This window comes from Piliocolobus tephrosceles, chromosome 3 (genome assembly GCF_002776525.5).
Source record: "Piliocolobus tephrosceles isolate RC106 chromosome 3, ASM277652v3, whole genome shotgun sequence".
Taxonomy (NCBI): domain Eukaryota; kingdom Metazoa; phylum Chordata; class Mammalia; order Primates; family Cercopithecidae; genus Piliocolobus; species Piliocolobus tephrosceles.
Window position 1 is genome coordinate 169632267 of NC_045436.1, and position 23371 is coordinate 169655637.

The 23371-nt window shown below is 40.8% G+C and overlaps 2 protein-coding genes across 4 annotated transcripts in view; both read left to right on the forward strand.

The window, feature by feature from the left end:
• Positions 1-4836: 4836 nt before the first annotated feature.
• LOC111538974 (translation initiation factor IF-2-like) lies at positions 4837-6459 on the forward strand (the record flags this gene model as incomplete). The annotated part of the gene is made up of 1 exon (XM_023206668.3): positions 4837-6459. A coding segment is annotated over exon 1 (552 nt), but the record flags the coding sequence as incomplete, so codon positions are not given.
• Positions 6460-6465: 6 nt separating this feature from the next.
• TAPT1 (transmembrane anterior posterior transformation 1) overlaps positions 6466-23371 on the forward strand; it is a 66012-nt gene continuing 49106 nt past the window's right edge. For 2 of the 3 annotated variants that reach the window (XR_002730600.1, XM_023206952.1), the window contains exons 1-2: positions 6466-6754; positions 19117-19247. Coding sequence is in view for 1 of the 3 variants with exons in the window: in XM_023206952.1 (XP_023062720.1) it covers positions 6556-6754; positions 19117-19247 (330 nt within the window). In the remaining 2 variants the exon portion in view is untranslated. The remainder of the gene's footprint in view (positions 6755-19116; positions 19248-23371) is intronic. The other variant, XM_023206953.1, reaches the window with a different exon arrangement.

A 23371-nucleotide genomic window follows, 5' to 3' on the forward strand; every position in this document is an offset into this window, starting at 1 on the left:
CGAATATTTATGTGTAAATTATACATGCCAAATTTGCAACCCCAGTGTATATCTGTCAAGAGTGGGCATATGCTTAGGAGAACGTGAATTAATGTTAGTACCAGCTTAGGCAAAGTATAATTAGGAGGATAAAACTGTCACAAGAAAATAATGCTTGCTAAAGCTACAATATGTTTTCTTCTTGTTGCTATTTCAAAAAATTAACCACATTCTTCTGTTCTCCTCCATGAAACTGTATACCTAAGTTAGAGTATTTATTAAGCATCCACATGGAAGACAGCAGGTAAAAGTGGTTCATTATGAGAAATTGATACTAAATTGGAAAATGTCAGAAACAAGAGAAGCATTTTACACATAAACATAGACTTAGAACTGAAAAGAAAAGCGAATAGAATAGATGCATACAAAAGAGCAATTTGAAAATCTAAGGCCTTGAAATCAGATAATCTAATTTCTAAAACCTGGAAAGCAGAAACCCTGAGAAGATTTTTGAGAATCTGAAAGTTTATCATGCATTTGCAATAAATTTGGGTATGAAGGCAAAAGAGAGAAATAAATATTTGGGTTTGCCTAAAAGATAACAAACAATAGATCCTCGTAAAAGACTGCTTTCACTTTTTAATCTCAGAAACAAGAAGGAGAAAGAAAAGAAAAAACTGCCAGAATGAAAACACTGATTAATGAACAGAATGAAAGCTAATAACAAGAGCAGGATCACAGCTCAAAAGAGCTTAAAGGGTATCGATGTCAAGAGAAAAATTACTCAGTTACCCTTAATCCATCATAGTTCAACTAGAAACACTAGAAAAAAGCAAAAAACTATCCTAAATACCACGTAAAATCTTCCGATTACCAACTACTATTTGATGAGTGGCCAAAAGAAGCAATAAATGACTTGCAACTGGGGAATAACAAAAAGAATAAAAAAAAAAAAAAAAAAAAAAACAACTCTGAAAGGCAAAATTCAAAAGCACTAGCAACAGGAACTGGGTGGTAAATAAAATCTCCCCTGCTTCCTGAATTCCAAAATGAAAGCCTTTGCTAGCTAGATTTAGAAAAAAGGATTTTTGACAGTTATCAACACATTACTGGAAGGTCTGAATTTATTCTGCAAAAGGATTATTGCTAATTAACCGACTAAGTGATTAACACGGTTTGAAACAGCGTCTATTTATTTTCATGGTGATAATGAGAAACACTGTTCTTTTTTCTCAAAGAGATAAATCTGGAATGGAAAGCCTGCTGAGTCATTACCAGGGGCCCTTTCATCAGTATTTTGAAATTTTCCAGAAATTTAAAGTCCAGCACAAAATACATTTTATATCTGATCATGAATAAAAGGCCCTAAAAGCCAATAAGCCATGAAATTATATAGGTTCATACACTTTTATTACATAAACAGAACCCACCTTTAGGTCTTCAGAACATAATATCCTTTACAAAACACCCCTTTCAGCAAAGTAGTTTTCAAAAAGTCCTATTTACAATGGTTTCTGTCATATATTCTCATGTCAAAGAAATGCTTTTAAAAATGATGTTGCTCATGCTTTAGTTAAGGTGTAAGAGGTACATTAGAATCAAAGGCACATTACTTAATTTGTGTTACATCTTCCAGAAATAAAGCGAATTGATGTCCTTTAGAAATCCATGGAATAAAGTCCAAAAAGAATAAAACATAATGAGCATCAGTCCAAAAATGATTGCCAAAGACAGAAAATATTATTACTGAAACTCAGAAAATCAAACTCACATTAATTTAGTGCAAAGGCTTGCTCTGCGTTCAGCAGTATATTCTATTTCTTTAGAACATCAGCTGCAAAGCTGTTTAGATCTTTCAAAAACATCAACTCTTCTTTTTGACAACAAAATGGTGAATGAATTAAATTCAGAACTACAGTTTGTGAAGACACATGACATTAATGATTCATGAAATAGAAGTCATGTAATGCTAAAATAAAGTTTCAACTGAGAAATACAGATTTAATTAAAACTGTGTTCTATTCAGTGTTTGGATCCATATTATGAAAATCAACTATACAATGATTACTGAGTAATCATCTCAAATATAACTTCAGGTGCTGTTTAATGTCACCTGACAGCAGAGTTCTTAGACTTAGGTGTGCATGGGTACAATATTGGAAATTTGTTCAAAATGTAGAAACCCTGAGGCCTGGTGTGAGAAACACAGCCTTAGAGTTCTGGAAAGTCACTGAGAAACCACCACTTCTCCTCATGCCCAGGAATGAAGGACTAATGCACAGAACATAAAGGTACATAAAAACTTGTATGTCTTTGTTGTTATCAACACAATTATTGCATTTAAACTCTATGCATTCAAACCTTAGACTCAATTACAAAGTGACTGTAAGCATTTCATATTTTTCTACAAATGTTGATAGTGCAGGCCTGTCTACTATTTTTATCTCTGAAGGGAGTTGCATGGGGTTTAGCCCAGTATTTTGGAGCTAGAAGGGAGGAGGATCGGTCATTGAGTCCACTACTCTATAAGTCAGAAAATGAAGCAGAGAGGGCTCACCTGTGCTCCTTTGGTCAAAGACTTTAGTTGAAGGTCGGAGAGAATCCAGGCCATTTCCTGACTCAGGATTCTTTCAAGTTAGCAAATATGTGATGTTTTTATTACTCAGGAAAAGTGTATAGAACTACCTTCAAAAATATTCTAGGGACAATACACTAGAAGTGTTATCAAGAGATAAACTGCTTTGTAGTTAAAAAGTGAAAACTACAGCCTAAATGAAAGGGAGAAAAAAAGGAAAATGGTATTTTTTTCAGCTCTCATTATACAAGAGATGATGACCCATTTACCAATGAAAAGACACTGAGGGCCACAGTGACCCTCTGAGACCCTCTTTCCAGGGTCACACGATGAAATATGTGGCCAAAACAGCATCTTTCCCAAGGCTTATAACTGTAGGCCCTTGTACTACACTGTGCTATACCTGGTAGGAAAGAATATAGATATACAAACTAAAAAACATCACTTATTTTAAAACTCTTGCTATTTCATGAAATGGCAGACCATAATGATTTGGTGTGGACATTAAACAAAAAGAGTTTACACGCCTCATTAAGATAACTTCCTGGGGCTTTGAATCCATGGCTTATACGTAATGGGTTCAGTATATTTTGTTTAGCCACAAAATCACAATTGTTCAATCTTTAATTACTGAAATACGAAGTTATGCAATTTATGTTTGAAATCTGCATATGCTACTCACCAAACTTTTGTTCTTTAAAAATTACTGTTTTGCAATTTTCAAAATACAGTGGCTTCATAATGCATACAGCCATCACAAGACTTTATCAATCTCTGGTTTCTGAACTCACATCCAATATTCATCACTTTCCTCTAATGAAATCACTCCCCACCTGTGGAGTATTTTTTTTCTTTTTAGTGCAGACATGCTACAGCACACCATCTTATTGTTTGTGAAATCAATATTTAAGTTGATTCAGGAAAAGTATATGGAACTAATTTCAAACATCTTTTAGGGACAGTTCACTAGAATTGCCCCTAAAAAGTTATAAAACCAGGATTTGGATGACAATGATGGGCAATATTGTCATTGTCATCCAAATCTTCATTTTATCTTATAACTTAATTCAGAATGCTATTTGATGCCTACTTTAATGGCTAAGGTTGCTATGTTTCTTAAATACTCATTGTTTTTCTAATGGTAATACCATAAATCCAAGCCTGTAATTTTCTTTTTACAACTGATAAAAAGTGCATTATGATATTTTAACTGCTATTTATCCTCCTCAGAGAACTGCTGGTTCTTCTATGCTGCATAAATATTTCTTATTTTAAGGTAATTTGTAACCTAATATTTTGAAGATTCCAAATACATATTTGAAAATACTATTTTCCTGGATTCTAACTAAGTTGCAACACGTTGAATTAACTCAAAAGAAAACAATTTTCCATATGCAATAAGCTATTTGATTATCTGATTATCAACACCCATACAAGGGAAGAATAGCGTTAACTGAAAAAAGTATTTTTACTAATGGCTGTTTCTAAAATGCTTTTTTGTATGTTGACTTCAATATAGGTTTGAAATTGTGCAGTTTCACATGTCAGATATAATAAAGCAGCTTCAGTGAAAAGATTCAACCGAAGAGAAGCTACAAGACCCTCAACTTGCCCACATTCGCATTCCCACATTTCCAATTTGTTCCTCCTGCTTCAGTCAGTACCTAGCCTTGGCATGGCTGCTTCCTTTTTTTTTTTTTTTTTTTTTTTTTTTTTTTTGGCACGGCTGCTTCCTCCTCTTCTCTTTTTTTTTTTTGAGACAGAGTCTCACTCTGTCGCCCGGGCTGAAGTCCAGTGACGCGATCTCGGTGCGGTTCACTGCAACCTCCGCCTCCCGGATTCAAGCGATTCTCCTGCCTCAGCCTCCCGAGTAGCTGGGAATACAGGCGGGCAGGCGCCCACCGTATGCCCGGCTAATTATTTGTATTTTTAGTAGAGACGGGGTTTCACTATGTTGGCCAGGCTGGTCTCGATCTCCTGACCTCGTGATTCGCCCGCTTCGGCTTCCCAAAGTGCTGGGATTACAGGTGTGAGCCACCGTGCCAGGACCTCTCTCTTCTATTTAAAAGGATAGGCACACAGCCTTTGGAACCGAATGTCTTTCCTCAGGCCTCATAATAGAAAATGAAGAAAGTCCATTCTGTCAACTGGCTGCCTTAGGAAACAGAATTTGGGATTCTTACCCTTCCAGCTTCTGTCAAGTCAAAGGCAAAGGCAATAACCCAAAAAATGTGGTGAGATAGTAAATGGAAACTGACATAAACATAGCGATAAAAGCCTACTTCCCTCTTTGCAATCAATACATAATGGAATGGGTATGATTTTACACCATAAAAGATCAGAGAATAATAGAATTTGGGCTGAATAAAGCTTAGAAAGAAGCCACAACATTTTCCATACCTTTTGATTTTCAAAACGATTTTTAAGATTTGTCGAGAATATTTGTTTCCAATTGTTTCAGTGAGGCTCAGTTTTGATCACATGCAACGAAAATAGATAATTTCATAGAGGATCGTCACAGGATTGGCTTAGAAATGTAATCCTGTGAGCTGTCCCGTTTCATAAAGTATAATCTTCCGACGTCTGCACCGAATGTTCCTCCTTTCAACGAGGCTGGGCCAGGTTGGGCTCCCAGCTGTTGGGGCATTTTTAGTCCATCTTGGGCTCTCACCTCTGCCTCTTGTTCAGCTGTCAGAACGCCAGGCGGCTGTGCAGCCCAAAGCAGCCCACTCAGTTTTAAACTTGCTCAGTTTGCAATCAGGTAACCCGCTACTGACAACAGAACCCTCAAGGTCCGTTTATATGCGGTTCTCAAGTTTAGGTCTGGGGAAGTTTCCAGGAAGCTTAAGTGTTCGGGGAGGAATTCGTTTTGCTTTTGCTAATCAGAGACACAAAAGCACAGCTGAGACCCGAAGCTGGCACACGGGAAATCGCGGTACCACTGTCCCCTCACCAAAGCGCGCAACAATCACTTGCGGAGCCGGTAAAAGGTCCCCACCTTCCCCGAGCCTGGGGCACCTTCGCTCCCACGGCCCCAGCTGGTGGTGGTCTTGACACCACGCTCGGTATGGGGTCACACGCCAGAGCTGGAAAGGGGAGGTCCAACCCCAAGTAAAGCGACAGAGTAAGGACACAGTGGTGGCCAAGGACTGTCTGCTAACCCCAGTCCCTAAAGACGGTGTGGAAAGTCCGTCCCCGCGCCAGCCCTTGAAGCGCTCTGCTGGTCCGGCCGCGGCCCCTCCCCTGCGCGCCCCCACCTGTTGTGAAGCTCCCCAAGCTCCTTCTAGCCCAAGTGCTTTGGAAACTGCCAAACGACACTCAGAGGCCAGGGAATGTGACAGGCAAGCATAAATATGCAGAAGAGATGGAACCAAAATAGCGGGCACGCAGGGCCGGAGCTCGCGGGGATCCGGGATCTGGAGTCGGGCCCTCGCCGCCGCGGCCGCGCCCGCACCAGCGGTGCCAAGACCTGGCAGGCGGCGCCGGCGCACTCCGGGCACAGAGTCTGCAAAAGGGGCCCTGAGCGGGCGGCCGGACACCTCGCAGACTGCGGACAGCGGTCCGGGCGGCCGTCTCCCCGGGGCTCCACGGCCGACCCGCCGCCCGCCACTGCCATCCCCGGCTCGCTCCTGCCGGGTCCCCGACCCAAGCCCCGAAGGCGCCCGCTCTGCGCGACCGCGCAGCCCGGCTGCATGGAGCCCGGCGCGGTGCCCCGGCCGGTCGAGCCAGCCACGGCGCGGGAAACCGCCGCCCGCCACGGTGAGGGCAAAAAGAAGATGGCGGCGGCTGTGGCAGCGGCGGCAGCAGCGGCGGCCTCACACGCGTCACTGACGCCAATGGTGCGCGCCGGTCGGCGGGCCGCGGATGGCGGCGGCGGCGGCGGCGGCGGCGGCCCGGGCTCCGGCGAGGGGCGGGGCGAGGCGGGGAGGGGGCCGGCCGGAGGTGGAGGCCGGGCCAGAGGCTGGAGGGAGGCGGCGGGGACAGTTTGTTGTGCTCGGAACATGGCGGGCGTTGGCGACGCGGCCGCCCCGGGAGAAGGCGGCGGTGGTGGCGTGGACGGCCCGCAGCGGGACAGCCGCGGCGAGGCGGAGCAGCCGGGCGGCAGCGGCGGACAGGGGCTCCCGCCGGCGCCTCAGCTCACTGAGACGCTAGGCTTCTACGAGAGCGACCGGCGGCGGGAGAGGCGCCGGGGCCGCACAGGTGAGGCGGGCGGCGCTAGGCCGCGGCAGGCACCAAGGGGCGGGCTGGGCACCTAGGGCGGCGGGAGCGCCTTGGGACCCCGGCCCCCGAGCCCCGCGGCCGGCGCTGCCTCGGGGTGTCGCCAGTGCTGTGGGCGCGCGCGCTGCCGAGGCTCCGCGGCCGTTGACAGCTCCTCAGGCGGGTTCCGCGCGCACCGCCAAGGCTCCCGCGGCCGCGCCAGGCCAGGTGTGCGCTAGAAGGGGTCTGCGGCCGGGAAATTTGTGTCCGGGTCCCTGCACCGCCCTCGGAAGGTCTTAGGTTGGCGGGGCATCTCCACGTCTCGGAGCCAAAACGTGAGAAGCACACGGCTGATCTCTTAATTATATTCATGCCAAGGTGACTTTTTTTGTTCTGTATTTTAAGTGAACTTGAACCATAGAGACCTGTTAACTTGCCCTCCAAATAGATTTTTCACAGACAGCTGACGGTGTGGTAGTGGCCATGAAGTTCAGTAGTTTTGCCCAGTACAGAAATATTTAACACTCCATGAAATGTTGCATCTGAACTTTTCCTAAACTGAAACTTAAGCCAAAAAAATTGCTGGATGAGAAAATGTGTACTTATGAATGCTACATTCAGTGACCAGTTTTAAACGTATTGTTACAATGTTACAATTCATATAAGATCTAGGTTTTTATTCTCATTAAAAAAATTTTTTTAAACTTGCATTAGTATTCATATTGCAGTTGCAAATTAGTTTTAAATGAAAAAAGATTTTGAGATGGATGTCTTCTTGAATATAGAGTGAACCCAACGTTTTAATTCCTCGAACTTTAAACAGCAACTGAACCATAACTCCATTAAATTTCTTCCAACTAAAAAATTATTTCTGTGGTCCAAAAGGGACTGTGTTAGCCGTTATTTCCTGCAGTTCATGCAAATAACTTTAAGTTGTGAGGCCGATTACGTCATTGATTGTACTTGAGTATTGAAATTTTTAGAGTACTTAAGGGGCATAAAGTTGATCAGATGAGATTCTAGTTGATTTGCTGATTCCCAGAACTGGACATAGGTTCGATTTTGAAGCAGTCTATATGAAAATTACAGGCTGTCTTCTTTGGTCTTTTTCAGTTAACCACTTAAAAATTCTCAACCGTACTTTATTTGGTTTAGTTCTCAGTTAAACATTTGCTTTCAAGAGTATTTACTTTCTGAATTGGCAGGATCTAAGTAAGTCAAAATATCAAATCTCTCAACTGTGTGTTTACTTACTTAGACTTGAATATTAAAAGCATTCTTGTAAATAGAAATAGATGTAGCCAGGCTTCACTATACTTTCTTTAAAATATTTCTCAGTTGCAGGAAAGCCACCATTTTAAAAGCCCTTTTTTCTTGTTTGCATGGAGAGGAAATGAAGTTGTTTGAAGCCTATTGATGAGCACAGATCTTGAGCTTGCAGTATCACTTCACACTTCTTCCCTGGCTTTTTCTGGGACTGGATACCTGGACTTCCATGGACTTCATTATTCCATGTATCCATTCTTCACCAACGTGGTTCACCATGTCTAAGGCTGGATTTTTTTTAACCCATAGTCGCAGGAAGTCATTATCAGGGAGATGCCTCCAGGTTTAGCTGTTGGGGTAGTCTTTGTTCTTTCCCCAGTTCCATTGATTTTGTGTGAGAAGATGTCATTGGCCACTCCTGCTTTACCAAGTCACACTAGCCTTGGCCATCAGGATTTAGGTGAGAATTCCAAATTCCAGGAGTGTTTCAGCTGGAGCCACTGGCCAGTGTTCTCTCTGAGCCTCCACATGAGCCCTGCCTTCTTTTCCCCTGGTGTCCCTGCTCTGCTAAGTCACATAGCTCCTGCCACTGCCAGCACCTGTAGCTTTGATAACCACATTTGTTAGAAGTTTCTCCACTAGAGACTGAATTATTTTAGTCCTTCTTCAGTGCCCAGGCTGCTGAGTCTAGTGCTGCCCTCTTCCCCTGCTCTGTAATCCTTCCTTCCCCTCCTTTTAAGAATTTTAAAAAACGATTCCATAGGAGCTGGCCTGGGTCAGAGGGCCTTTGAGTGGCAGCACCTAGAGTCATTTGGATAGCATTTCTCCCTGAATCAAACTAGTCCTCCAAGACTAGATGCTTGGACTTAAGGTATTACTTGTCAATTTTTTATATTCTTGTGTGCCTCTGAGAGTCTAGCAGCCCTGCTCTTGAGCTCTAGATCCCCCTGCAAGTTAAGGCAGCCTTTGGCTTTTCTTTTTGAAAGTCATAATTTTAGTGTCTTGGTGGCTGAACCGTCAGTTCTAAAGTCCCCTTTATCATTTCTCACAAGGAATTTAGGGCTCCTACAGATGAGACATTTGTTGATCAGTCCCAACAGCCTAGAATTCCCTGAATGAATGTACATGTTAGGTACTTATCCAAACTCTTTCCATCTGAATAAAATAAATCAAAATGTGGTATCTGAGGTTCATTTTTTGTTTTATATCTCTCCTTGTTGATTTATATGTTTAGAAACTAGATATGTATGTTTGTATGAACAGCTATATATGCTATATATTGTATTATACATGTGTCTCCATTAAGTCTAAGCTTTCATTTCCTCATCACTTCGTTCTCAGAACTCCGTTCTGACTTATATTTAGCCTGGCAATAGGCTGAAGCATGTCTCAGATGTGAGTACTTACACCTTTTAACGTAGTTAGAATTGGGAATCCCACTCATCATTCCTATTTTTATTTGCTCTCTCAGAATGGTCATTGTGTATTCCCTTGTTGCATATGTGGTTACTGGCCTTAGACTCTGGATATGGTGGTTATCAAGAACTGCAGATTGATCTCTTCTGTATTTTCTTCCTGTCCTTAAAAATACTACCAACTTCTGTTGTTCCTGTTGACATAAAACCAAATAATCAATATTAGGTTTTTGTGCTTGTTCCCCACTCAATTCATCTGCAGAAGTCTTAGGCAGGAGAGTTTCTGTGTAGCCATATTTTTATTTAGGAATCTAAGTCCAGCAAATCAACTTTGGACTAAACATTAGGAAATCTGTGTTTTTGGCTTGGTTGAGTTGTTGAACTGCTTTGTAAACTCTGTGCTTGCTTAGACTGCTTGCCTAATCCATTTGGTTCTGTTTCATAATGCCACTACTAGATAGTTCAGTATCTGAGGCAACTAGGTTGGTTATAGTCACCGTGGAGACTTAACAGAATGCTTGGTGTAAATAAGGGTAGGTAGCACCTGTGAGGATGAAACAGTACCTGTGTAATGCAGGTGTTGGAGATGCATGGGGATAGGTATTGCTTGTAAAACAAGAAAGCCTGAAGTCAAGTATAGGTGAACACATTGTTTCTACTGGTAACAGTGCCATGAACCCATTTCTTTTCTCCTTTAGTAGTGACTCCGGACTTCTAAAACTTCAACTTATTATGCATCTCTTTTGCCTCTGTCCTCTCTCTTTAACCATGGTTAGACCTCTTCTTGCTTCACATCTGTTAGAGATTGAGCAGAGGCAGGGAGAAAGACTGAAAACCCAGAAAAGTCAGCTGAATTTTTAGCAATACCCTCAAAAGATTTTGAGTGGGATGAAGGTTTTAACTATTCATATTACCTATGTCCTATTCTTTGTGTAATTGAAAATTTGTCAGTTTCTTCTTATAAATTAAATACATTTTTATTAAAATATGTTTTCATTTAACCAGTCTTCACCTATATCACATAGTTATCCCAGTGGCCCCAAACTTAACCTAATGGATGATTAAAGGGTGACTGATTCTAAAATTATGATCTTAGAGCCAATTAATTTGTTTACAAAGAAAAAGAAAAATAATTATAAAACTGGAAAATTACTTGGAGTAACCACAAACCAGATACAAAGTAACATTAGCTTCTTCTGACAAACTATTGCTTTACTTTTAAAATTCTCACTTGCTTTACCTAATTAGTGTATATAGACCAAATGAACAATGAAAAGTTACTTATTTTGGTTTTTGATTAGTTCAGTGCCTTGGCTTTTTACAGTTTTTAACTTTAACCTAGTTTACTTTCTGAAATTCAATCCTAGCAACCCATTTGTACTCCAATTTGGGGATTACTTGCATAAAAGAAGTCTCTAGAAAACATATATAGCATTGACTGTCAAATTAATGATATTCTATTCTCATTTGTAATCCTTTGCTTTACAACCTTATGACCTTGGAAAAAGTCACTCCTTTGTTTATACCTGTTTTCCATCTATACATTTATAAATATTCTACTCTTTACTGCTCTAAATGAGACTATAAACATTTTTTCAAACATCTTAAAAACTTGAATATATTGTGTGAGATGGTTCTTTTACTTAATGTTTGACTTAGGAAGGCAGAATTGTATTATTGATTCCTAGAAAAGCTGATTACTAATTGGCCTTGTACAAGAGTGTGTCTCTGCTTAATAAGCTTATCTAATAGTTTAGTGTAACCTTAATAAAGTTTACTAAAGTTTTATGTTATTTAAGGCTATGGAGGTACGCATGTTTCATATTTTCCTAACAGTTAACCAGTATTACTTTCCAACTTTTTAAATGCTCAATGCTATTTTAAGAAAGATATATTTAGACATATTACTGAACATATGAATATATTTATGATTACTCATGACTTTTAATTAATACTTTTTAATCTTAGGTTCTTATTTCTAAAATAAGCTTTCTTAGAAGATAATTAAACAATGTGTTTTTTATTTTAGGGGTGAGGAAAAGGCAATTTATACTATGCTTTTTCTGAATTTAAGTTCTGGATCACAGAGCAATTCTGTGGTAGGAGACGACATCGTGTAAAAATATGCTGGAGGGGTTAGGCGCAGTGGCTCACGCCTGTAATCCCAGCACTCTGGGAGGCTGAGGCGGGAGGATTGCCTGAGCTCAGTAGTTCGAGACCAGTCTGGGCAACACGGTGGAACCCTGTCTCTACTAAAATACAAAAAATTAGCCGGGCATGGAGGTGTGCGCCTGTAATCCCAGCTACTTGGAAGGCTAAGCCAGGAGAATTGCTGGAACCCAGGAGGCGGAGGTGGAGGGTGCAGTGAGACGAGATCGCACCACTGCACTCCAGCCTGGGTGACAGGTGACAGAGCGAGACTCTGTCTCCAAAAAAAAAAAAAAATATATATATATATGTGCATATATATGTGCTGGAGGAATTGATTGGGATTTATGATTGGTATTATTTTCCTCATATTACATATTCACAGTTGACGGCTGGGCGCGGTGGCTCACACCTATAATCCTAGCACTTGGGGAAGCCAAGGCAGGTGGATTGCTTGAGCCTAGGAGTTCAAGACCAGCCTAGGCAACATAGTAAAACCCCATACCTATAAAAAATACAGAAGTTAGGTGGACATGGTAGCATGTGCCTGTAGTCCCAGCTGCTAGAGAGGCTGAGGTGGGAGAATCGCTTCAGCCCTGGAGGCAGAGGTTGCAGTGAGCCAAGATTGTGCCACTGCGCTGCAGCCTGGGCAACAGAGTGAGACCCTGTCTCAAAAAAAAAAAAAAGAAAATTCACAGTTGACAAAACATAGTTCTTCTAATGTTGAAGCACTTGTTTATGTTATAATTAAATAGTAAAACTTTGTTTGTTTGTTTGTTTGTTTTGAGACAGAGTCTCACTGTGTCGCCAGACTGGAGTGCCTTGATGCCTTGGTGCCTTGGCGCCTTGGCTCACTGCACCCTCTGCCTCCTGGGTTCAAGCAATTTTCCTACCTCAGCCTCCCTAGTAGCTGGGACTGCAGGCACACACCACCATGCTCAGCTAATTTTGGTATTTTTGATAGAGACGGGATTTCATCATGTTGGCCAGGATGGTCTCCATCTCTTGATATCAGGATCCACCCACCTCGGCTTCCCAAAAGTATCTATTTTTAAAAGACTTTTACTGAATGATATTTCTTCCTGGTAAGATTGGGATAAATGAACTAAAATTAATTGACATCTTGAAAACTGAAATCAGTGTTCAGGAAGTAAGTATTTGGATTATTGGAAAAATACTCTTAAAACATAAAGGTAGATGTTTAGCATAACAAATGAGAGTGACTGTTTTGCTTAGACGGAATGAAATACCACGAAAGTCTGACAGAAGTTAAGATGTACTTAGCTGTCAGAGTTCTTGGTGATACCCATAGGTAAAGAACAGTGGCTTTGCTAAATTATTAACCAGGCAACTATAGCCAAAATTATGGGACAGGTAAGTTCAGGTGGGTCTATAGAATTCTAGAGAGCAATGTTTAGCAAAATAAAAACAAGCGAAACACTGAAACGCAGGTGTAACTCGGCACTGGGGATTGAGTGGTGTGCTGGGAAATGCAGCCTTCTCCAGGGAAAGGTAGGAGTGGTCCTGGTGGAGCAGAAGCAGCAAGGCTAACTCCATGGCTCCGGCAATGAGGCAGTGCACCCTCCTACCTCCTTCACCAGGAATCACAGCCAAATTATACTTGTCAGAGAGATGGTTGATCATTTTGATATAGGCGAGAGAGTACGCTGGACTAGGTGCTATTCCCAGTTTGTCGCTTAGCTTTTCAATGACTTTGTACTCAACTTCTGTGAACCTCAGTTTTTTCATAATATGAAAATGGACAAAATATGGACAGCATTAATTGCTCTCTTTAGCTCTCATGATTGTTGCAAGAATTGTATGAAGTAATGTATGCAAGACCTTTGTAAACTGCCTCATACTGTAAAGTAGAAGGATTCTGATCCCTAAAATATAGCCACTGACTCAGGAGTAGATGAGAAGGAGGTAAGACAAAGCTTTCAAGATATTTAACCTTATGAAACTTTGTTGTTGTGGTTAGTATTTCTTTAATGTATCATTTAAAACCATTCCCCAGCCCATTAGCATCGCACTAATTATACACAAAGATTACCCCTACATTCAGAACTCACCAGCAGGGCTGGACTTCGAGAATATAGGGATACATGGGGCCTGCTCTCAGAAGGTTTATGGTCTTGTAAGGGAGCAACTAGTAAAGAGTGTAGCTTCACAGAAGTCAGCCCAAGGTGCAGTGGGAGCACAGATAAAGAGGAGGGACAGAGGGCTCCTGATTTTCCAGAAGTAACGCAGTGGCCTGTTTACAAAAGCACTTGAGGCAATAATAGGAAAAGCTGTCTAATGGTGAAAAACACACGCTCTAGCCATAGACTTCTTGACTTTGAGTTCTGGCTTTTCTGCTTGCTTCCTGTGTGACCTTGGAGATCTCCTTAGCCTCTCTGGGCCTTGGTTTCTTCATCTGCAAAATGAGCATAACAGTAGAACCTGTTTCATAGTTGTGAGAGCTGTACACTCAAAATAGGTTATGTTTTTATTTGACTTTTTATATTCTCCATTGTAGAATCTAAACTAGTGTTTAAAATTCTTGGATATCTAGCGGTGGAATCTGGACACAGCATTGTTTTGTACTTGTAATTAAAACACTCGGTATTTATGTTGTATGATAACCTGTTTACAGAAAATTACTTAGGTTATATACGTTGTTAAATATACTTATTTGTCATTTTACCTTTTAACGATAGAGCTAGGATTGCAGAAATAAACATTAGATAACCACCAAACCAGAACTGATTAATACTACAGTACTTGTGAAGTTAATAGGAAGTAGTTGAAGACAGTGCGTCATGCTTTGCAGTTTTTATATACTTTCATACAAGTACTCTCTTAGTCCTTTGATGATTCTGTGGATAAGGCAAACAGTTGACAGGTATTTAAAAAAACTCCTCTAAGCTTCCATTTTCTCTTCAGTGAAATTGACATCTGTCACTGGAGTAGGGTCACAGGACTAATGTTTAAGACAACTGGTACCAGGACTCCCTTTCCCTGGTTGCTAATCCCATGCTCTTCTGTAGATCGTAACCCAACTCTCATTATGGTCAAAGCTGTCATCCCCAGTCACCAGAGAAAACACCATTGTGGAGAATAATTTTCCAAATAAACCTTTTTTTTTTTTTGAGATGGAGTTTCACTCTTGTCATCCAGGCTGGAGTACAGTGGCATGATCTCGGCTCACTGCAACCTCCGCCTCTGGGGTTCAAGCGATTCTCCTGCCTCAGCCTCCCAAGCAGCTGGGATTACAGGCGCCTGCCACCACACTTGGCTAATTTTTCGTATTTTTAGTAGAGACGGGGTTTCGCCATTTTGGACAAGCTGGTCTCAAATTCCTGACCTCAGGTGATCCTCCCACCTCAGCCTCCCAGAGTGCTGGGATTACAGGTGTGAGCCACTGCACCCGGCCCCAAATAAACCTTTTTATTTAATTTGCTTTTTAAAATTGTAAATGATTGTGCAGTAATGTGTTTCTGTGTCTCTTTAACGCAGATGGCATTCTTGGGGGCTGCCTAATTTTTTTCCTTGCACTTAGTGTGGACAATGGGAATCTCTTCATTCCCAAACCCAGGGCACTCACTGACTGTGACTGCATCATGGTACCCTGTTCCCTCAGAGGGGTTGAGGTTCAGGTACCCGTTGGGTTACCTTTACAATCTGTTAGCTACACAGAGTAGAGGCTCCTGTATCCTCAGCAGCTGCTACATTGAATGAAGCTTTTCACTCCTTCCCTGCTGACTCCCCGAGTCTCCGAACAATTCTGTCACAATTGCAAGTTCTTTTCTCAAGTATCTGGTTTGCTTTTCTTTTGCCACTTCTGATTTTTGTTTTATATTGGTACATTGTTATTTATTAAGCAATTCCATTACTAGTGAACATTTTGATGAATTCCACTTTTGTATTCATATAGATCATCTTTCAATAGAGCAATTCAGCAGTAAAGAAAAATGGGAAAATGCCAGAAATTATCATATCAGAAGGGACAGATCACCCACATGAAAGTTTAGCCCAGTTTGCCGTTCACATTACTCCCTCAATTCTGTTCTTTGCTGCCTGCCTCCTAAAGAGACTAAGTTGGCCACTCCATTTTATGTCTGTAATTCTTTCTTTTCTTAGTCACTTCCCTTTCCATTTTGTTTTTAGCTTTTCACTGTCTAATTCTGTTTTTGTTCTCTGTGATTTTTCTTCTTCTCCTCTGACCCATATATTGTTTTAGCAAACATTTGTTGAGTACCTGTTATGTGCTAGGTCCCAGTGATGCAAAGGTGAATGAGAAAACCAGATAAGAAAATGAATGTAGCATGCTGCAGAAAATCATAGGCAGACACAGGTACTGCGGAAGCCAAGTAGGGGAAAGGACAGACTCTGCCTGAGAAACTTAGGGAAGTCTTCACAGAGAAGGTACCGTCTAGGCATGTTCACTCCTGGAAAATTGGTAGGGAATTCTCAGACCAAGGAGCAGTGTGAACCCATTGACATGTTTGGGAGAAATGAAAAGTGGTATAAAAAGAAAATTGTGACCTAGAAATTCAGGGGAGGCAGGTGTGAAGCATGACTGAAGAGATGGCCTGTGGCCAGTGATAGAGGATCTGGGATGGCCCACACTGAGGAGGTAGGACTTTATTCTGGAGGTAATGAAGAATCACTGAAGGGTTTCAGCAGAACCATATCTGATCTGTGTGAGCTGCTGACTGGCTGCCAGGTGGAGTTAGCATTGAAGGGAGGAAAGATGGGAAGAATGGTACTCAATCAAGAAGCTTTTGCAATAACCTGGAGAGAGATGGGGAGGACTAAACTAGGGTGGAGTGTAGGAAAAAGGGCAAAAAGTTAATGTTTTAAAGAAAGAATTGGTAGGCCTTGGTAAGAAGAGGGGGGGGGTTGTCAAGATTGGCCCTGGGCTTCTAGTGCAGCAACTATGTCACGGGTAAAGCCAGTAACTAAAGTCAGGACTCCAGGAAAGGTGCAGAGTCAGTGGGCAAGATACAGGTTTCGTTTTGCAGGTGATTTCGGTATCTATGGGATATCCAGGTAGAGGAGGCTGTTGGAAATATGACAATAGCCAGAGCTGAAGATATGATGACTTTAAGATTTTGATGATGGTTTTAATTTTAGTTAGGAATCTATAGGAAACAAAACATGTATAGGAAACAAAGTAGGTATAGGGAATAAATACAAGAAAGAATGATGAGGACATATTGGAGAATGCTAGCATTGAAGGATGGCTGACATTTTACTGTAGTGAATAGAGCACTGAAGCAGCAAACACTTAAGGATCAGGTAGAGGAAGAAGGGCTACCAGAGAGACTTAGATGAAAAAATTTAGCCATTCAAGAGAGAAGAGCACCAATGAATCAGATTTAGGTGGCACGGAGAGACGGGGAAGCTGCAGGGTTGGCTGCTGTCCGTAGAGTGTGGTGAAGTGGCCTCTGGAGTTCAAAGTTCAGAGTTCACTAAGGTCAGTGAAAAATTATGTATATGGAATCTCCTCTGCTTTCTGAAAGGCCTGTTGCTTCTCGATTTTTACATGAAAGAACTGGTGTTTGTAGATACTAATCAAAACATACTCTTTTTCCTGATTGGAAAACTGACTGAACTGAGTATGATTTGTTTATCTTTCATTTGTCTTGGCTGTTTTTGTTTGCAACTCAAAAGGCTTTCTTTTTCTCACCTTAAAAGAGCAGATCTTGTTCTGGTTCTAGCCAGCGTAGAACATATTAGAAAGTTCCTAACCAGAAGTTCTACTCTACGTGGATTTGGTTAGACTAAGTCCTTTAAATCCAAACATCTGTTAATATATACAGTTCACATATTGCGTACACTTAACCAACATGACTTCAACTGTAAATGTACTCTTCATGGTAACACTGACTCCCCAAAAAGATTATGAATCTGATATTTAAAGAAGCATGTGTGTGTATGTGTGTACGTACACATATATATGGAATAAACCCTAACATAAGCAAGCCACTTGACATAATACTCAAAGAACTAGCGATCCGTTGTAATGCTGGACAAGGTAAGCTGTTGTAGACCTGTTGTTTAGAACCATAGTCAAGATGGCTTCTTAAGTCTTTACAAGGGCTTTTAAGGATGGAGATAGATATATATATAATTTTTTTTTTTGAGACACAGTCCTGCTGTGTCACCTAGGCTGGAGTACAGTGGTGTGATATCGGCTTACTGCAACCTCCGCCTCCTGGGTTCAAGCAATTCTCCTGCCTCAGGCTCCCAAGTAGCTGGGACTACAGGCGCCCCGTCAGCACATCCAGCTAATTTTTTTTGTACTTTTAGTAGAGACAGGTTTCACTATGTTGGCCAGGCTGGTCCTGAACTCCTGACCTTGTGATCCTCCCGCCTCGGCCTCCCAAAGTGTTGGGATTACAAGTATGAGCCACCACGCCCAGCCAAGGATTTTTTTTTTACTATAAACTCTTTCCGCCTCACAGGTAGGCTTTAGATCATAGTACTCCTAGAAGGTGCAACTCCTTAAGTAGATCTGGATAAGTGAAATCAACCTTCCTCCCTTGTCATTTTTTGGAGGGAATATTAAGACCACATTTGGTAAAAAGGACCACAAGGCCAGCTCAGAGCGAAGAGAACAGTGGACAGTTGGAAACCTTTTGGTAACCTGCGTTCTGGAAGAGAGTTTACCTCCTGCAGAGTAAAAGTAGAAGTAGGAAGGTGTAGATGAAGTAAGGGGTGCTGAGGGTCATTGAGGGGATGGGCTGTCAGGGAAGTGTAATGCACTGAGAAGAGGTGGGGTCGAGCATCCAGAGCCTTCACTTCTCACCTCAAGCTTCCAGTTGTAATGAGTGGAAAGTATATAAATAATTTCTTTTGACCTTGTTTTCCTCATCTGAGATGAGATGACTATGGAGTAATTTGCTTTAGAGGAACAGAGGAAAAACATGGGTGAATGGAAAGATCCAAGGAAGGGGAAGTTTTTCTGATCTAGTTGAGGTTGCACTTTGCGTAACTATTGTAAGTGTCATGTTGGTAAGTCTTCATGTAGGAAAATGGCATTATTTAGACGTTTGTGCAGGATTTCTGAGGCTGATCTAAGAAGGTAGCTGGGGCACTGGTATCCATGTAGTTCACCCAGGATGGTTCTTGGACTAAAGTAGTGCCCGTTGTGTGACTTGGCTCCCTTTCGACTCTATATATTGCTCTGTTTTATATATTCTTGACAGCTACTGATTTTCCCTCCATCTCTGTCAGTCCAAGTACTGTATCACCCGTAAGAACCAAGACTGAGCTCTTGAAAAATACCTTCTTGACTATTCTAGCCCTTAGTAATGATTCCCTTAAATATTCCTGTGGCATTTTCAGTTTATACCACACAGAAGAATACTTTTCTCAAAAATACTTGCTGATCGTTGTGTGTAGTTGTTCAGTTCTAGACATAGAATTATAGATAACATTTATTTTGGTCTCTTTGTTTTATATGTGTATTACCTATGGCCCCAGCTAGCATGGACATTCCTTGATAAATACTGTTCTTTTTGTTTTCTGTCATTTTCTTTTCTGTAGAGCTTTCATTGTTGAGGTTCCTCAGTGCTGAACTAACAAGAGGGTACTTCCTTGAACATAATGAGGCCAAGTATACAGAAAGAAGAGAAAGAGTATACACTTGTTTGCGAATACCAAGAGAATTGGAAAAGGTACTACTTTTTCTTCATTACCAGACGTCGTGTTGAAAGTTATGTCAAAGTATTAATTATGAAAAAAAAATGGTGAACAGCTAGAGTTGGGTTTTTTAAATAATTGAAATAATGTTATTGGGGGAGTAGAAATTTCCTTATAGGAAGAAGCTTTAAAGTTACATTTTTCAGTGTAAGACCCAGTGATGTTAATAGATCTGTCAAAATCTGAACTTTTCTGCCTATCATTATCATTGTGTGCTACATCAAAATAACTTTTGTAAGGAATTAATCTCTACTTCTGTACCCTTTTAGTTCCCTTCAGTTCTGTTTTACTAGAAATAGGTTTTTTCCCCCATTCAGCTTAATAAATTATTTAATTTCAGCCTTTTTTAAGGTTTCAGTTTCTCAGAAAGCTCACATGTTTATAAACATACAGGACAGTCTCTTCAAAGAAAAAGATGGTTTGTTTTATCTTTGTCACGGGAAGCATCACATTACAGGGTGAGTGTAGTAACAGCAGCACTACATCTTCATGTGTCTTATTCCTTGTCTGTGCCTTATCCTATCAAGACCAGTAAAATAGGATGGGAAAGCAGCCCCTTCTCCCCTAGCTGATGCTAGAGTTGGTGAGTCTAAGCAATTCCAAAATTGCTTGCTAAAAGAAAAGAAGAAATAATTAAGCTTCAGCTGTATTGAAACATGTTTTCATACTTCTGTGGTAACATAAATCTTGTAATAGTCCAGTCATCTTCTTGGAATCATACTTTCTGTTGGAGTGGCTATCAGAAGAGTTTGGTTGGCTCGATTTATTGGTACATTGTAATAACAAGAGGTACTACAGGCAATGAGGAGTAAGGACCCAGCTGGTTTGGCTGATGTTCTATTTCTGACAGTCTATCAGTTAATAGAAGAAAAAGAGCCAAATGTAGAGTGACAATTTCAGAAATGTTGCTTTATGTAGGTTCTTGGTGAAGTATCACTTGCTGAAGTTTTAGGGAGTTCTGTATTAGGGTGGGATTTAGAGAGCTAGTGAGCAAGCAAAGATTAGAGAACAAATATGGCAATGGTTTGACTGGCTTTAGCGAGGATCATTAAATATGCTTAACTATTACTGTATTCCTACATTTCTAGAGGACTAGGGTTCCGTGGAGGAGCCTAAGGGACTGACAGATAAGGAGGGAGGAGGAGTGGGCAGGGCTGTCCGCAGCACTCCTCTCCAGCGCAGCAACAACTCTATCTTATATATTGGGATTTAATGAAGATTCTGTTTGGAGAAAGGAGTGGGGTAGGCGTATGTTTCTTTTACTTGGAAAAAAATACAAGATTAAACCAGTTCTTGTGTCTTAAAAGACTGTTAGCTTGCTTTTCGGATTTCTTCCAGCAATAAGCCATGAGATGGAAGTGTGAGGACACAGTGCAGGGGAAGTGGGACAGCCTGCCAAGGCCTGTATTTGGACAGGACGGTGCCAGCCACTGTCAGCTTTTGCCCACCTGACCTCAGCCCTCTACGGGGGAATTTGTTTCCTGTCTGTCTGAGTAATTATGAACTCCCATTTTTCTCTGGGGAGTTATCTGAACTCCCATAAATCTCTGCAGAGGGATTTAAATCTGCAACTCCCACCAAACTTTATGAGCACAACCAGGGGACTGCTTCAAAGTGGGTTGGTGTCTGTCTGACCCCTTTTATTACCCCTCCTGTGGCAAAACTAATGAGTAGTGGCAGCATCCACTCCTGATTCTGTTACCTCAGCAGAGACAGACTCGTTTCACGCTTCCTTCTTTCTTTCTCTTAAGGCAACTGAAATAACAAGCAATGTTTTGGGGTAGATTTCTCACAGAAACTTATAAGCATTTCATGTTTGTAATTATGAGTATAAATTGTCTTCTGGAGAAAATAGCCTTATACTTATGTCTTGATGAGACTAAAGTATAAACCAGTGATTTTAAATTGTGGTCCACTGTAGAACCACTAATGAATCAAGTAATCAGTATAAGTTGCCATCAGAATTTTTTTCTTTTTTCAATAAAATAGAAGAATTATCAGAGAACATTGCCTATGCTAAGAGTGAATATCATTTCATGAAACTTTGGTTCCATTTGTATGAATGTAAATGTATAATGTCAGAAAAGTTGCATTAACACTGCTAATACACAGCTGTAATAATTTCCTAATGATTTTTGTTTTCCCTGAAAGAAGCTTTAGGCCTGTTTGGGAAAATTTGATGTAGTCTCTTAGAGCAATACTTAAGAAGCTTTGTAGCCTAAATGTACAAAAGAACGTCATGGTTTTCTGTTTGGAGCATTTTTTCTTAACTTCTAAAACCAAGCAGGATGTAAAGGAAAGCAAATTTAGGTTTCAGTTTAATTCCAGGCTTAAATATCTCTCATAACCACATGAATTCACTCTGATATCTTTAAGGCCTTTATTTTTTATAAGTAGGATTTCACTTGAAGTTTTTATTATGAGTTGAGAGCCTATCTAGACATGCAAGATAACCTAAATTACTTTTTATTGGCTTTTTTTGTTTACATTGTCTATTCTAATATATAATACCTTACTCATTTTTTTTCTTGTTTTCGATAAATGCTATGATATTTTCACCTAACCTTTTCAGGAAGAGAAACTTGAAAATTAAAGAGCACTTTGCTTCTACAAAGGTTGTAAAAACCATAACACATGTAATTAATTTTTATACTTTAAGATAAAGAGAAAAGTCAACTTAATATCTCTTGTCAAACCTGTTTACTAATGTAAAAAAAAAAATCCTCCAATTTTTGTATTATATTGTCATTGGATAAACACCTTATACTTGACATTTAGTAAAATGAATTGCTTATATATTTTAAATAGTATCTCCAATTGTTAGCACATGATTTTCACTCTTAAACTTTTTATTTTAATGTAGGGGTACGTAATTTTGGAGTGTTTTATTGGCTTTGGGAGACATCTCTTCCACCATAAATGTCCTCCCCTGACCCCACAACCCCTTGGGTTCTATATACCGGATCTTCTGCTATTTATGTAGTCCACTTTGGGAACTTTATTATTCTTTTTTATACAACTAAGGAGATTAAACTATACTCTCTGTGCATTCTAAGTTGAGAGGCAAGATAGCGAAATGTTTAAGGGGATCATCTCTAAAGCTGGACTGCCTAACTCTGAATCTTGGCTTCACAATTGATTAGCTGTGAGTCCTTGAGCAATTCACTTTATCATTCTGTGCCTAAGTTGTCTCATCTATATATTAATTATATGGTAAGCATGTAAAATTTTTCACAGCCTTCACATCAGCCACTCAGGGGAATGCACTACTCTGCTAGAGTGAGAGGAATTTAAAGGTTTCTTGTTCCCGATTACATTCTGGTGGGTGTAATATTTTTCTTTGCAGTAGGGATAGCTTTCATCTTTGGGATGTGCTCAGAAGGAGGTGATTGGGAGACGTGTGGTTTTTAGGATTTCCCTGGGTCCCAGTTTTATCTCACATTATACTTTTAATCTCCCTGCTTTGCTTGCCACTAAACTTGACTTTGCTAACCCTGCAAGGGGCATGATTTTCTGACTCTTGGCCCTCTTGGGTTGCTGACCATAGGCAGAAAAAAATATCTAGGAAAGCTGTCTTTTTTCCTCTTTCCTTTTACCCAGGCTGTCTGGGAATAAAGCTGATCTCTTTCATGAAGGACATAACCAATGGCCATGAGAGATGATAACACACCCTACCATTTTCTGCCAAGCCCTGTAGAGTCTGGCCTCAGTGGGCACATGCATGAAACCTACAATTATAACAGAAATAGGGTGCTTTAACCAGAGGCTTGGTGAAATCGGGGGCAGGGAGCATCAGTTTCCTAAAGAGGAAATTCATGGTGAGTGATTTCTCACTGTCCCACACCCCGCCTTGACTTAGACACTTACATCCCACCACTTGTATCTGTTTCTGTGTGAATAATAAATAATGTTTGCTATGTAAGAATTAGGTGCTAGGTACTGTCCTAGGCACTTTACGTGTGTTTGCGTTCAGTCCCTTCAACAGCCTTACAAGATATATATATACTATTAAAGCTCCAATTCCTGTGCCCACTCCACTGTGGCAGTTCTACATTGACTTCCAGACAGATCTCTCCTTCCACCATTGTTTGGTAGAGGT